This window comes from Leiobunum rupestre, chromosome 8 (genome assembly GCF_980474605.1).
Source record: "Leiobunum rupestre chromosome 8, qqLeiRupe1.1.hap1, whole genome shotgun sequence".
Classification (NCBI taxonomy): domain Eukaryota; kingdom Metazoa; phylum Arthropoda; class Arachnida; order Opiliones; family Sclerosomatidae; genus Leiobunum; species Leiobunum rupestre.
In genome coordinates, this window is record NC_143391.1 from 8,393,915 (window position 1) to 8,409,020 (window position 15,106).

General features: G+C 37.7%; 2 protein-coding genes across 3 annotated transcripts; one reads left to right on the forward strand and one right to left on the reverse strand.

The window, feature by feature from the left end:
• The first annotated feature begins 1,466 nt into the window (after nt 1-1,466).
• LOC149932305 (uncharacterized) lies at nt 1,467-10,537 on the forward strand. The gene is made up of 4 exons (XM_090155905.1): nt 1,467-1,863; nt 4,167-4,925; nt 7,521-7,676; nt 9,184-10,537. The coding sequence occupies exons 1-3, from the start codon at nt 1,756-1,758 to the stop codon at nt 7,620-7,622; spliced, it is 969 nt and encodes a 322-aa protein (XP_090012031.1). The 5' UTR covers nt 1,467-1,755; the 3' UTR covers nt 7,623-7,676; nt 9,184-10,537.
• Nucleotides 10,538-11,340: 803 nt separating this feature from the next.
• Chmp1 (charged multivesicular body protein 1) lies at nt 11,341-14,383 on the reverse strand. 2 transcript variants are annotated; one of them, XM_090155907.1, is made up of 6 exons: nt 14,351-14,383; nt 13,547-13,587; nt 13,367-13,464; nt 13,077-13,292; nt 12,781-13,008; nt 11,341-11,524 (listed from the first exon to the last, which is right to left on the reverse strand). In XM_090155907.1, the coding sequence occupies exons 2-6, from the start codon at nt 13,566-13,568 to the stop codon at nt 11,486-11,488; spliced, it is 603 nt and encodes a 200-aa protein (XP_090012033.1). In that variant the 5' UTR covers nt 13,569-13,587; nt 14,351-14,383; the 3' UTR covers nt 11,341-11,485. The 2 variants fall into 2 exon arrangements, with proteins under 2 accessions (XP_090012033.1, XP_090012032.1); XM_090155906.1 differs by lacking the exon at nt 14,351-14,383 and adding an exon at nt 14,223-14,322.
• Between the last annotated feature and the right edge of the window lie 723 nt (nt 14,384-15,106).

Here is a 15,106-nt window from a genome sequence, read left to right on the forward strand (position 1 = left end):
AAATCGCAAAGAGTGTTACACTTGCGGGGTTAAGAAGTGCTAGTCGTTTAACTGAATAATCTTTGGTCAAGAAAGGACGTAGTAAGAAAAAATGCATGAGCAAGGCTTCAAGCGTCATATTTAGGGGTCTTATGTTACTTATTACACATCGCACGTATATTTTCTTCCAAAATCAGCTGGAGTCTGTGAAAGTAAATGTTTCAAGCAATAACATTAGCAAGATAGGGAATTGAATACTTCGCTCCTAAGATATATACCTAAGTAACATATTAAAAATAAGTATGGTTTTATGCTAATTTTCTAATAGAACCGTTTTTTTTTTCAACACTGACACTCTCGCCTAGCTCGGACTTGCACTTTCAACCGAACTGAGTAGTATATTATCGCGCTAGGTAGTAGTATATTTCGTCTTGAACATATTTAACCACTAGGGGGATCTGCGAATAACTAAACCTTGATTGCGCAATAATTGTGGGAATCAGTTCGGTGATCATTTTTGCTAATTGTCATACTTATTATATATATTGTATACGTTTGCTACCACTTAATAACGGATGCCTAGACCAGCGGTTCCCAATTTTATTTTGCTATGGAACCCTAAATTATCCACCTAATTCTGGCGGAACCCCAACTCATTTTTTTTACTCATCTTAAACTCTTGACACAAACAAAGATGGCCACGCTGCGAATTCTCGGAACCCCTGTGACCCTTTTACGGAACCCCAGGGTTCCGCGGAACACCTTTTGGGAACAATTCCCAAGTGCAATTTATCGCGTCAAAAGACGGCGATGGAAATTAGCTTTTATTTGACTCGATTTTCTTATCATTTTCATAAGGAAAACGCCCTCCGATTCTGAGCGCTATTTCGATAACTTCGCTTCATTTACTTCTGGTGATATGATAGGCTCGTGGTTAAACCGAAAAAACTCTAAACACCCGAAAATTATAACGCTTTTTGTGGTTTTCATCCCCCATTTAGAAAAATCAAGTTTTGGGGAGAAGAGATCGTCCTGCCCACGATATCATGGAAAAGGCGCGTCAGCCCAGAGTTTGACGCCCTGCAAATAATTTCGGTTAATATGGCCGGCAACGCCGACGAAAGGGTCAAAAATCCCGAAATTGAGCCAAATACGGCAGAAATCAATTTCGGGAAGACAGGACGTGTAGGTAGGAAATACGTATTATACGCGAAAACTGTATTTTTCCCCCGAGTTTTATCCGTTCCAGACGGAAGAGACGTCTATCCGGCCACATTGAGTAAGACCGAGAGCGGACAATATATAACGCCGAAGTAACGAGTGGAAAATTCGTTTTAATTCTCCACTGGAGATAAAAATATTTACGTTCCTCGTTACGTACGCGATATTCTCGGAGGAAGAAAAAGTAAAAAAAAATCTCCCGGTGAAATTCATATATAATAATTGGTTGTGGAATAAATTTATATTCCAGTATTTCACTGGCAGAGAGTAGTGTTGTCCCCCTCGCGAACCAGTGTGTCGACTCAGCGTCATCGCTCGCAGTCAGCCAATAGGAAAGTTACCGCTTTTGCCGAAGACTTTCAACGGCTGCAGGTGTAACCAGACAGACAATCCGAGAGAGTTGGAAACTAAACCCTTTTCGAATACACGTCATTGGCGCTACAAACACTCTCAGATTTTGTTTAACTTCTGTTAATATTTATCCAATCTCGCGCGCAAAAACCTAAGGAATTAAAATTACGAAAACGGACGTGCAAACTAAGTTAGGAAGCAAATATGAAATTCTTGATTTTGTTCGGTTCTTTATGTCTACTTTTGGCTTTATCGGAAGCCAAATATTTCGCCAAAAGAGAAGCCCAAGATGAAGTTCCCGCGGAAGTTCAGGTAATTTCTTTTCTTTTTAAATAAATTAAAAAAATATTTTTTTGAATTAAAACGGTAATTACGTAATTTGATAGACGATCCATAAGGGGTTTAATAATGAGTAAAAAATACGGTTCTTTGTTAGGAAAAAAATTCTGCTAATACTGTATAATAGTAATAGGCCTATAGTTTGTTGAAAGCTAATGGGCAAAGTTATAAAACGTACACCTTAATTTTTTTTTAAACGGGTTTTATAGTTGGACGTAGGCTTATCGGCAGGTTTTCGGGAAAAGTTTGAAATTTCACATTAAGAGAGAAATACGTGTTTATATTTGATTCCCTAGATTTATATATTTATAAAAATATATTTGAAAACCGGCAAATCTGCATTTAAAAACCTTGCCTCGCAAAAGCGAGTTTTGGAGATCATTTTATCATTTTTTTAAAATACGACACTAGACTTAAACCAAACCTACACGTTTGATAAGTTTTATTTAAAAAAAAGTTACCCTCATTTTAAGAAATTTTTAAATCGAACAGAAAAAAAGTATACGCCTCTTCGAAAATTAAAATTGGAAGTATATTTAGAATTTACTAGATTGTTAAATAAATAAATCGAATTACGCGTTAATTCGATCATTGATTCTATAGAAATCGACCAAAATAAAATAATTTTCCACACACCGTATAAATATTGCATTTTAGTTACGAATCATTGATTTTGGCGAAAAACGCTCTAATTTCTCGATATTTTTGGGTTACCGTAAAAGATTTTGTACCGTAAAAAAATCAATTTAAAAATAAATTTATCGCATTTCTAAACTTTTCTGCTTTCCGTTTCGTTCTCTACAGTTTTTGCTAAAATTTATTTCGTCCGATATACAACAACCCGGAATAATATAAATCATAAAAATAAATAAGTGCGGGGACGGCAGACTCGCAACGAGGGCGAATAGCGATGAACCATACTCGACCCGACACCGAAACTTGTTTATTTAAAGATATATCTCAGCGGGATGAACAATAAACAATACGTTTAGATATAAATCATAATGAGACCAGTGTATTCCTCTTCCCACACGCCGCTATGAGCCCTGAGTAAAAATAAAATTCTCGGCGCTGCCTCCTAACGCAAAAACGGTCCCCTTTAATATAATATCGTACTCTAATTAACATTGTTTTTAATGAGGTTGCTTTTAAATTTACGCGTAAGCCACACAACGAATATATAATATCTTTAACAAAAAAACTGCCCACATCTCCGATAAGATAAATCCTTGGCGATGGTAAGTTTTTGTAAAAGGCGTAATATATTTAAATAATATACTATTACAGTCGCAGAGACCACACCCTGGAAGTTTAAATAGAAAGGAAAAATAAGCGCATTATTCTCGGGTTTCAAGTTTCTATTATGGCGAGAAAATACAATTTTGAGTCATGCAAAATAAACTTTCGCCACATTGAATTTTTTTTTCTCGCGGTCGAGGGGGGTCACCATTTTATTCACGTGTAGTAGATAGTCAATTTATGTGGAAATAATGGAATGGCATAAGCGAAACTGAGCTCACTGCTACTAATCATAGTATCCCGTTACCATAAAATTACGATAATATCATCTTTGCTTTGGCACCATAAGTATATATATCTTACGTAAGTGTGTCAGTTTGTCGAAAAAAAGGCGTTACAATCAGCTAGGCTAATACCCAAGGTACCACCTTAGGCCTATAGCTATTTGTGGAGTAACGTAGAATTGACGTCATACCCAAAACCATCAGCGCCTCTAGCGATAAAAATACGCGACTTAAAAAAAATGATCCCGCGCCGGTCCAACTCCTCGGCACGGCTTCCTGCACAAGTTCATTATGACGACGAGGCAAAGAGCACGTATTAGGCCTAATGACTTACAATGTTAGTCTGAAGTCCACTATAAATGTGTGGTCGTTCATAAAACTTGTTGAGGTTAACGGTAATAGTTAGTGTAGGGAGCTTTGGCTCGCGTGGCATGAAGGGCTAGCCCCCACCCTCCTACGCGTTGTAACTCGGCCACCTAAAATAATTTCTTTAAAAGTCGCTTGATGACTTAGCCTAAGGGGGTGTCTTGGGTATTAGCCTGGGCTGATTATTATAAAAAAAATTGCTCTCAGAAAAAAATAAAAACTAACACACTTATGTGAAATTCACGATAAACTAACAATCTTGTAAGTGGTATAGTACTTATTGATATAAGTAAATAAATTTCCTTTATAACACGCAACCTCTCAGGGTAACAATGGGATATGGCGTATTTTTTAAAATTATTTATTTGGTTTTCTTTTCCGACGAAGGCGGATAGTGGTACGATGTCAGACGCTGGCGCGACGAACGTGGATGCGGCAGCAGCTGCAGAAGTCAACTCCGACGATAACAAAGTGACAACGGAAATGCCGAAAGACGCTCCAGCATCCGGAGCGGACGAAATGCCTTCCAATTCTGGACAGACAGGGGCGGAACAAGCTTCTTCGGACCAAGCCGGAAGTTCAGGGTCGGAAATGGCGGTACAAAATGAGGAACCAGCTGTACAATCCAGCAGCGAAACCTCCGTATCGATGACTGGCATGGTTGACAAAGTCGAAGAGATCAAACCGGCGACCCAATACTCGGTAGAGACGTCTTCGGTGGTTGTCATCAATGCGAAACCGGTCGAGACTGCAACCATGAAGGAACCCGAACCCCCCGCGAAGGAAGACGAAATGCCAGCGAAGGATGCCCAGACGACAGCTACGAAAGCTGAAACGCCAGCCAAGGAAGCTGAAATGCCAGCCAAGGAAGCTGAAATGCCAGCCAAGGAAGCTGAAATGCCAGCCAAGGAAGCTGAAATGCCAGCCAAGGAAGCTGAAATGCCAGCCAAGGAAGCTGAAATGCCAGCCAAGGAAGCTGAAACGCCAGCCAAGGAAGCTGAAACGCCAGCCAAGGAAGTTGAAACGGCAGCGAAGGAAGTTGAAACGCCAACCAAAGAAGGCGAGACCACCAGCAAAAAGGAACCCGAACAGCATCCCACGAATTCAAACAGTACAGACACTGCCTCCGCGATTTCCGAGCCCGTTGTAAGTGTTACGTTCAAATACCTGTTCACTATAGTATTACTTATAAATAGCTCTAGAAAGTTTCTTTTTTGACCAACGATACTGTCCGAGTTTGACGGTATACGCGTCACTGGATAAAACAAATCTAGTTGATTAAGTAATTATCTGTCAAATATTTTGTAGCTTAGGCGTCGTCGAAAGACTGACAAAATCTACGTAATAATCTATAATCGAATTAATTATTCAAAGGGTATATTATCGACTATCCCCGGAAATTTAGAGGGATATCGTCCATTTATTAAAAGCGAGTTTATGGGGCCGAGAAGAATAATGTTTTCCAAGCGGAAATAATTAATGACTTTTAAATTAAAGAGCATCCCATAGTGTAGGCCATTAATCTAACAAATTGTAAGTATACACCGATACGAGACCAAGCCTATTCTTCGGTTTCATATTAGCGCGTTCAAAATAGAAAACTCCCGGCTGACCTTAAATTGAGAACGAAATGTGGGGCACCAGCGGGTGAGATTGGCGACATCGGCCCTCGACCGTCCCGTCAGAAACTACCTCTTTTTCAAGATCGCCCGAATAGTGTCCGGAAAATAAAAATACGGCAAGGTTTCCTCTCAGACGGCTCGATAAATAGGAGAAACGTACACCGAAAGGGTATACCTTCGAGAAAGGAAGGTACGGGCTAATGGTCAAATAAATACTTTTATAGATACAGGTTAGACCCCAATCGCGTACCGGGATAAGAAAAAAATGCTTTTCAATACACGGACACGCTTTTCAAAACCAACATTCTCTCGATAAACAAGGGTAGCTTAAGCGAACTGAACGAAAAGTCATCAATATCGACTTGTCATCCGTACACGGCTGAGACAGACAACCCAGTCGATCAAATCAAACAGTCCCTTCAAAAACCCAGACAGAATATAAACCTTTTAACACTAACCCTTCCGACAATATAAATGAGAATATACCATTCAATTTCACCGCTTCCGGATTTCAAGATAATTCAGTTTAACAGTAAAGTAGTGGATTTAGTTACCTATAAACCTAACTGGAACTTCTACAATACGAAACGGTACACGCTTGGAGCCGAGTTTTATGCCGAGTGTATTTAAATTTTATTACCCAAAAACTGATATTCAAACCAATTTAAACGGCGTTTTTATTGTCTACTGTGACCGTGGTTTGAAACACCTTTCAGGTATGCCTAAACCCTAAAGGTTAGCGTACGGTAGAAGCTTCAGGAGCAACGATCCACCCTGTACCGCGTACTCCAACCGCGCATTCATCAAAATCGTCCCCCCCCCCTTTAATAACCCAACCCTTTTTATGTGCGATCGAAAACGCGTTTTCGATCCGTATGATACGTCAAGTGAGAGCGAGAGAAAAGGTCTCCTAATCTTTTAGCTATATAATCACTTTGGAACCGCGAGTGCACGCCCAATAAAGATCGCCATCATCGCTGACAAATTCGCTCTCCTATTTTCCCCCTTCTATCCGTACGGACGACGGTAGTGGTTGGGTAATGGCGAGATTTTGTTGGCATTTGTCCTAGTTCGTTACCGATTAGCGGCGGAGTCGTGTGGACCCACTTCCAGCTCATCCTCGCACCTGCTCGTCACATCGCCGCCAACTTCGTTGTAGACGTTCTTTTCTGGTATCGTACGAGACTCGCGAACAGATGTTTTTGGCCCAGCTAGTTCGATAAATTAATAGACAAAGATTCGTCAGTTGGCGAATACAACAATGGCGACTCGCATTTGTTGAATTTTATCTCGGATTCGTGCATTTTTGATTTTCATTTACAGATACTCCTAAACGCGCTCAAAATTGCTCGGCTCAACCTAATTAGGAGTCACGACCAAGCCGAATAGCGTGCCACTCTCTCGCTCCCTCCTCTTTTAACACTGGCGAAGAAATGACGGCCGTAATGGTCAAGGTTAAATTTGATTACCAAAAAGACAAAGAGCGTACCACTTAGGAAGCTCTCCGCTAAACGTCAAACTGGTCAAATACCTACTGGTCTAAAACGCGATTTAGTCGAAAGAAAAGAGTATTTCAAAAGAAAGAAAGGGGTCACCCTAAAGACAACTATGACCCCGACCTTAATTTGGAATAAAAGAACTCTAAACTTTTCACTTTCCCCACGCACACTTTGCACTATAAACTGTCAATTTATCAATATAGATTTAAACCACGATAGAGTTTCGAGTTACCCCCAAATTGACAACCGCGACCCGAACCACCTTCGACCCAATCACCTGACGTTATATCGTATATCGTAAAAGGGGTAGAAAAGGGGGTAAAATCGCGATAGCATGCCCGCATTTTGCACATGACTGTGACACACAACGGCGCGTCGCCTAATTTGCTCGAGTGGCTTAAGGGGCGACGCCTATGAAGAAATGCGGGTCCAAGCGAGCAGAAAATTCCTAACCTTTGGCCCGCTTAAAATTAGATCGGGGATAATTATGATGATTATCCGTAACCTTCGTCCCCCACCATTACCCCCTCGAAGTTATCCGACCATAATAAACACTTTCAACTTGAAACGGGCCCTTTTTCGGCGCATTCTCTAAGCACGTTCTTTTTTTCCGATTTCAGGCTGCGGGCAGCACCAAGAAAAATGGAAGTAACTCCGTCGGCGGATTCGTCGCTTCGATGGCGTTGGTGGCCCTGTCTCTCTGCTTGACGGCTAATCAATAAAATTACTATTTACTAGAATAAAAAAGGAGTCTAAAATGTAAACTGACATAAAAGGTAAGAACGAACGCCGCGGATTCTTTCGAATTCGATCGGGAAGTCGGCGCCGTGTGTTAACAAACTTTTTCGGTAACAATCTCAATCCGTAAACACAGGAAGTAGCAATGCGCGCGAAAGGGTCAAGAACCTCGTCCAGCCGGTCTTTCGCAAATCTATATTTTATCCCCTAACCCCCCCCCCCCCGAGGTCTGGTCAGTCCCAAATTGCCGGTAGTTCGTATGACGAGCGCTTGGCCGTATTTAGTTTTAACTTATTTGATTTTGTCCCCAATTAAACGGCCTTACCTTTGCAGGCGCGGTCGCCTCTTCGTTCGGGAGACGGGGGGAGAGGGAAGCCCAGGTATAGTCATACCAGAGACCAGCGGCTCCGTCCCGTGTCTATTTATAGAGCTATTAGATGGGTTAAGCACGCGCTATTAAACGCGTAGGATGAACGTGTAGGAAAAACACCGTGCCCGCGTGTATAAAAATATACCTCTACAATCCCACACGTTTTGTTATGTACAATCTAAATCCCTACAAGTTCCCCGTTCACGTTTTGGACGGGGTGGCTTAACCCGCGTATTGGCTCGTTGGCAGATATATATTTTCTGGCTAACATCCATAAATGACGTCACTGGGTTTCTCAAATTGAAAATTCCATTACCCTATTTGTCATAACTTGCGGCACACTTGATCCTTACGCGAAACAATTGACGGTCACAAATAGACCGATTCGGAAAAAAAAGCTTATTGGGAAACAAACTTTTAAAGGTTCGATTTAATTATAGCATAATATAGGATGAGTTTAAACGTTTTGTTGGGAAATGAATAAATTATTAGTCATTGATTAGACTAGCTAACTTTTGAAAGTATTTTAAGCGAAGGGTTATAAGCAAATGTTATCAACTCATGAAAAATTCGATCTGAAAAGGAGTAAGAAAAAACATTTTCCACTGTTTAGATAATTTCAAAATTGTACGTTTCAGATTGGTGGCGCCATCTAAGAGGATTTCGCGTATATAGCAATCGAACCTTTAATGGCGTTCCGCCGGTGGAAAGATCTTCACCGTTCTCATATGTGTATCGATCTAGTGATAGTCGGGTGAAATATTATGTGATATTACTAAATAGTCCTTCTCCCTTAATATAATACCATAAGCCTCTAAGTTTGAAATGCGCATAGCGCCCTTTGTACCACCACTGGACGGGCGAAAAAGAAGAAATCAGGCAATAGTATCGGCACCTGGTAGAGATAAATTGAAGCTTCTTCCTTCCCCCTTTCTCTCTCTACGCACCTCTCTCTTACCAAAGCAGCTGGCATCATGCATTGCGGGACGCGTTACGTTTCTCTTTTCCGCCACAGGTTGGATTTAGCGCTGTACTTTCGCCAGTCGTTTGCTTGAACCAACACTGCCTTTCGATTCAAACTTAGGGTTGATAGGCTTATGATAATACACATTATTTGAGTTAACATGTTACCGTAATTTCTTAGATTTATGTGTTTCTAATTTGTGTCTTTACAGATATCTCGTACTTAAAGACTTCCAGGTGCCTTAGTTTGGAAAGAAAGCCGTTCGATTTGTTCAACTCTAAATATAAACTCGATTGAAAAAAGGCGCAAAATTCTAATTTGCTATAGACACGATTATACGAACTTAAAACAGTAAGATTGGAAACACGCGGCAAATAAATACCCTAGGAAGAATTTGATTCGACCCGACTAATTCAGAATACGTATTTCGCTTTCTAAAAACTAATAACCATGTAATAAAGCGAAATAATGCACTTTGTAATTATTATACCTACGACCAATTGTACCTTCAGCAATAATTGTATATTCAAGTGTAATTATTATTTTATTAGATCTCAGTTAGTGTCCGAGTACGCGAAAGGCATCAACCAGGGACATTATATTTCACGAAATAGAAAATAAGCACGCGAAATACCAAAACGGGAGGTATAAACAACACGTAAACAAATCTAATATTTGGATTTATTCTACCTCTTCGTTATTGAGACCAAAACTCATTTATATACGATTATACGTGTCTTGAAATAGAGTGTCCCTTGGTTCGTGTTTCAAACAAAAATATACCGCTTTCTTTGCACGGCAATCACGGGTCAAATACCGCGACTGTTGTTCTTCGGTCTGGGAGCTATTTAACGTTCATCAAAACAAAATCTTTTCGAAGGAATGGAATGTAGAAACGTGCCCTCGCTGGAATCGAGTTAGTCGATATTAGGATAATTTCATTCTTATCCATTAACAAACTTTTATAAATACACTCTAGCTTGTAAATCCCTAATTATGTAAAGCCAAATGTACTGAAAAACTCCGTCAACCCCAACCATAAGTCTATAATAACATTCCATAAGTATGTCAAATTGTCGAATTCATTACTGCGTGGATAAGTAGAATTGACGTCACACCTAAAGAGATATACCCCTCTTGTCGTAGGCCTCGGCGGACCCCTGCGCTAACGCTATTGACTTAGTTCGGAGTCCACCAAAAAACATTTCACAAACAGAATATAAGTGACACACTTATGTGAAATAGTTATAAATTTATGCCCCAACGAAACCGTAGCAAAAAAAGCACTTAATAATTTGTCTTCTGTAAGTCTCCTGTATATATTTTTATTGATACAGAGAGGTAAAATTTTAACTGATTAGCCTCTCCAGTTCTAGTCTGATTATTGTGTATATTTTTTATTTTAAGGTTTGATAGTAAAGGGTTAGGGTTGCTATACTAGATCGTTAGCCTTTCTTATTTTTCATCTCAAGCTTTACGTCTTGGTTTTGTGATAATATATTAAAAAAATACGGTAAAAATGTTAACTTTTTCGCAATAAAAAAATGTAAATCTTATTGTAAATATATGACACTTAATAAAAATAAAATCAATAATAAAAGTATATTTCGATTATGAGATCTATAGTTAAAGTATGTTTCGATTATAACATCTATAATAAAAGTAGGTTTTGTCATTATTAGAAGTAGGCCGAAATTTATAGAAACCTTTTAATTTTAAGGGAGAAGTCAGCAATAACTCTAGAAATAAGACGTTCTTACGACACTCCCTAATTCTACAATAATTAAGATATTAAACCTCAGTTTTTTGCATAATTTTGTTAGAAACCTTACCTAGTCAATGATTGAAGATTTATATTCGAATTTCTTTTTAATATTTTATTATAAATATTTTACAAAATATAGTATTTGGAAACTGGCGGCCTTGAAAAAATCTTAACTAGTGGAGCGATTTTTAAAATTAAAACTGCTCTCCATAGGTTTGACATAAATCTTGTTTACGATTGAAAATGGCACCGCTAGCCCAAGGAACTAATTTTACATTCAATTAAAACCGTATTTTTGTGTAGGTAGCCTAACTGACGTGAGAAGTCGCTACGTTCTTGGTGAGCTACTTTCTTAAAAAATAGTAAGGAACTAAAGTATCAGTTTATTCCACGATCTAATATTTCAGCGCGAGTACCTTTTTTAAAAGCACGCACGCTGCTTTCAACTTTAACAGTACAAGAAGTTTAATGTGAAATTGAAATAAAAATATTTTTATAACACCAGCAAGAAACGTGTTTCAGCGCCATCTCTTATATTTTCCCAGAAACACAAAACCACTTACTTTCGCCTTAAAGGCTCATAGGTTGGGCGGACCAAAAATATTTTAAAAAGTTTTTATTACATTTTATTTAATAATAATATTACACATAAAATATTTACAAAATTTAATACAGTTTGTTTAATGCTATTTGTTAACTCTTGTAATAAAAATATCTTTTGAATTTCCGATGTATATAGCAATTACGACTACTGTCGTAATTTGGCCAATCTGGCAGTCAACTCATCCTAAAGACAAAATTATTTTTAGACTAAATTTTAGTTTTCAAGTTGCCAAGCATCAAAGATCTAAAAGCTTAAGCACACTTTCCAAGAAACGTAAATTAGGCTTGATTAAATCACCCCAATGGTGCAATGGTACTTATTCCCAAAGGGATTGTTTTTTAGAATTTTGCAGCACTACTGACGATAAACGAGGCACAACTGCCATCTGTGAGCTAAAGCAAGAACGTATTACGGTAAAGAGAAATTCGTAAGTTCGCAGAACGCGTCATTCCAACTCAGCCACTGATAAATGTTGTAACTTTTTAAAAAAATTAAATACATGTTTTTGTCTCTACCCAAAAATAACATTTATCAATTTGGCACGAAAATAAAATTGGTAGTTATTGAAATACGACGTTATATAACTTTTTTTTTTATTTGGTGGTTCACAAATGAAAGTATAAGTATACTTTCAACCCCCCCACTTAATTTCCACACTGACACTGGCTCAGCTCCAGCTTGGACTAACAACCAAGCTCAGTAGCATGTTATCATCCTAAGTAGTAACATAAGTAACATAATAATTATAAGTATGACACTTCCTATTGTTTCAATGCTAATTTCTAACCAGATCTATTTTCAACACTGACATTCCTGCCCAGCTTCGACTTGGACTCCTAACTGAACTGAGTAGTATATTATCGTTCTTGGCATTAGTATATTTCTATTTGGGCATATTTTACCCATATTTCGGTGGGCTCTGTGCTGAACGAAACCTGGATTGAGCAATAACTGAAAATCAGTTTGATGATAGTCTAGGCTATTTGTCATACTTATAGTTATTATATTTCTTATGATAGTAGTATATTTCACCTTGGGCATATTTAGACACTAGGGGGTTCTCTGTGCTGAACTAAACCTTGATTGTGTAATCTAATTATCATACTTATGGATATTACGCTACTTATGGTAAATAAATGCCATTTGGTAATGGCTACTATTTCGATCAAACAAAAGACATCTTTGGATTTTTGGAGTACAAAAAGAAAAACGTACTTTATCACCAAATATATGTAATTCCATATTCCAAATAAATTGTAATTCTAATTAAGGGAAATTTGCGTAACACCCATATTGTCAATAAATTTTACTCCTAATTATAGCTAATTTACGATGGGAAATTGAGGAGATTCTCCAAAATCTTATCTCCTAAAAATTAGCTACTTCGCTCATTTCAATATCAGATGCATGAAGGCTTAAAAGGAAAATAAGTTACGGACCTGTTCTGTAGATGCTGTGGTCATAGTAGAGAGAGATCCAGTACCACCCGTTGGCAATTCCATGTTCAATTCCAAACCGGCCTCATCAGCCACTTGCTGCATAAGGTTATCAACATCATTTTGTGGTACAGTGATGGTGGTAGTGGAACTCATGGCATTCTCCATGTAGGATGACTGAACATCTAAATCCTCAAATTGCTTCTCAAACTTGTCCATTAATGCAGAAATCTGTGAAATAAATATGAACAACGTAAAGACACATTACTTAGCCAACTACTATAGATTTTCTCCTTTACCTTTTCCAAATTCATGCTTTTCATGGCAGAATCCATGGCTTTCACTACGCCAGCCATAGATTGTGTAACTTTTTTCATGGTAACTGCTGTCTGAACTCTAGAGGCTACCGCATCTATTCTCGAAGCCATTCTTAAGTAATTAAGAGCCTGATTCTTCTGTCTGATAGCATTTTCTGCATGAATTTTTGCCCCTTCCATATTATTTTTCTGTATGGCCTTAATTTAGATATAAAATCATTTATTATAAATGTTATTCCAAGAAATTGACCCGTAGCACAAAGTTTCCATACTTTTTTAAGTTTTAATTTTTCAACTTTTTCTTCTTTTTCACATTTTTTGGAATTTCTCTCCAATTCCTTGGCCGCAAATTTTAAATTAAACAAGTTTTCTGAGAAGAAGTTTAAGAATTTTTATATATTTTAATAGTAGTTTCTATCATTTTTAATTTCATAACTTTTTGAAAAGGATACTTTCCATTGATGACAAAGACATTCCACTACTCCTTTTAGTTCTGAAAAATAACCAAACAATTTATTTATTATATTCTTGATATTTTTAGACATAGCTTTCAATAAAGATGGCTTTCATAAATATAAAACGGTGATTTATATTGTATTACTCTCATTGTGTCTCATTTCCTATCACCCCTGTTTAACTCGAGTTGAAGATATAATTCCTCCAACCTTAATTCCTCATTTCAAGTATAAAACTAGCAAGTCCTTCTATAAAATAACAAGGCCTTCTTTGTTTAATGCAGGTCTTATACAGCTATCCCTTGCTTTTACAAGTATTTGAGCACATGTTCAAGTCATGGGAAATTTCCATATCATGTTTGCAAAGACAACACCTATGTTTTTAATGAAGAGTGACATTTTATATTTCTTTTAATTAATCTTATAAAAACATATATTCAGGATTTCCTTAATTGAACAAGTTTATAATTAGCAAAATTATATATCACCTTGAATGACTATTTCGTAAGCTAATTATTACGAAAACGTAATTTCTTAGCCAATAAATTTTTAATATTCTTGATTTACAATAGCAAAGGCCTCACAAAAATCGATATTACTATTATTAGAGCCTATTAATCTAATTCATAATTTCAATTTTATAAATTGATCATACTTAATTAATATTACTTACAGTTTAACCGTTAATTAAAGTACAGATAAAATATAAATTGAGTTTAAAAGCAATCAGATTCAGAACATAACATAACACCCCACGAATGGTTATGCAATTTTCTCAAATCACAAGGTTACCAGAGTAACCAGACGTCGCAGACGATATTATGAGTCATTTTCTTTTAGCAGACGTCATATTTTTGGACTGGAAATAACCATTTTATCTGCTATTACACTTTTTAAACAAGTTGGCAAGCCAAAATATACCTCTCCTCGGAAGAGTTTTTAATTTTCAGTGAAGCGTAATTGTATACGTGGTTCTGCGGTAGAACGCTCACCTGTCGTTCAAGGGGGCTCGGGTTCGTATCCGGCCGATTAAAAAATTATACTACACCCAATGACAAAAAGAGGGCGCTTTTGGAAAAACCTTTTCCCTGATTCTAAGAAACTGCGTACGCAGTGATTACACTTTGCCCCGAAAATGCGAACGCGTTCGCAGGCCTGACAGACAGACCCACAGACAGACACGGTGGTTGTATAACCCCTCCTAGGGTACAAAGTCCCCTCGGAGAGGTAAAAATGTTATAAATAAACAATACATGCATAAAACCAAATTCTCTAGTTCTTTATTTTGCCCAACAAAGTGTTAAAGACAGTTAATAGCAAAATTACAGAATGATACAAAATAATTACAAGAATTAATTACAAGAATTAATTATACAAAGTAACAAGATATCTAGAAAAACAGAAAGTTACGGAACTGGGAACTGAGAGGGATATTTTAAAATATTCCGGGAGAGAGTTCCAATCTCGGACGGATGAAGGAAGAAAGGAAGGAATGCTTTCTCAAAGCAAGGCGGAAGAACAAAAGAAGCAGCAAGGTTTTTAAAAATCGTGCAACCC

What these genes read in the sequence shown, in the direction of transcription:
- LOC149932305 (XM_090155905.1), top strand. Translation starts at nt 1,756, where the DNA reads ATGAAATTCTTGATTTTGTTCGGTTCTTTATGTCTACTTTTGGCTTTA. An exon ending in AAGTTCCCGCGGAAGTTCAG is followed by an intron (nt 1,864 to 4,166) that starts GTAATTTCTTTT and finishes TTTCCGACGAAG; the next exon opens with GCGGATAGTGGTACGATGTC. An exon ending in CCGCGATTTCCGAGCCCGTT is followed by an intron (nt 4,926 to 7,520) that starts GTAAGTGTTACG and finishes TTCCGATTTCAG; the next exon opens with GCTGCGGGCAGCACCAAGAA.
- Chmp1 (XM_090155907.1), bottom strand. Translation starts at nt 13,568, where the DNA reads ATGTCTTTGTCATCAATGGAAA. An exon ending in GTCTTTGTCATCAATGGAAA is followed by an intron (nt 13,465 to 13,546) that starts GTATCCTTTTCA and finishes ACTTCTTCTCAG; the next exon opens with AAAACTTGTTTAATTTAAAA. An exon ending in CCACAGCATCTACAGAACAG is followed by an intron (nt 11,525 to 12,780) that starts GTCCGTAACTTA and finishes TTTTGTCTTTAG; the next exon opens with GATGAGTTGACTGCCAGATT.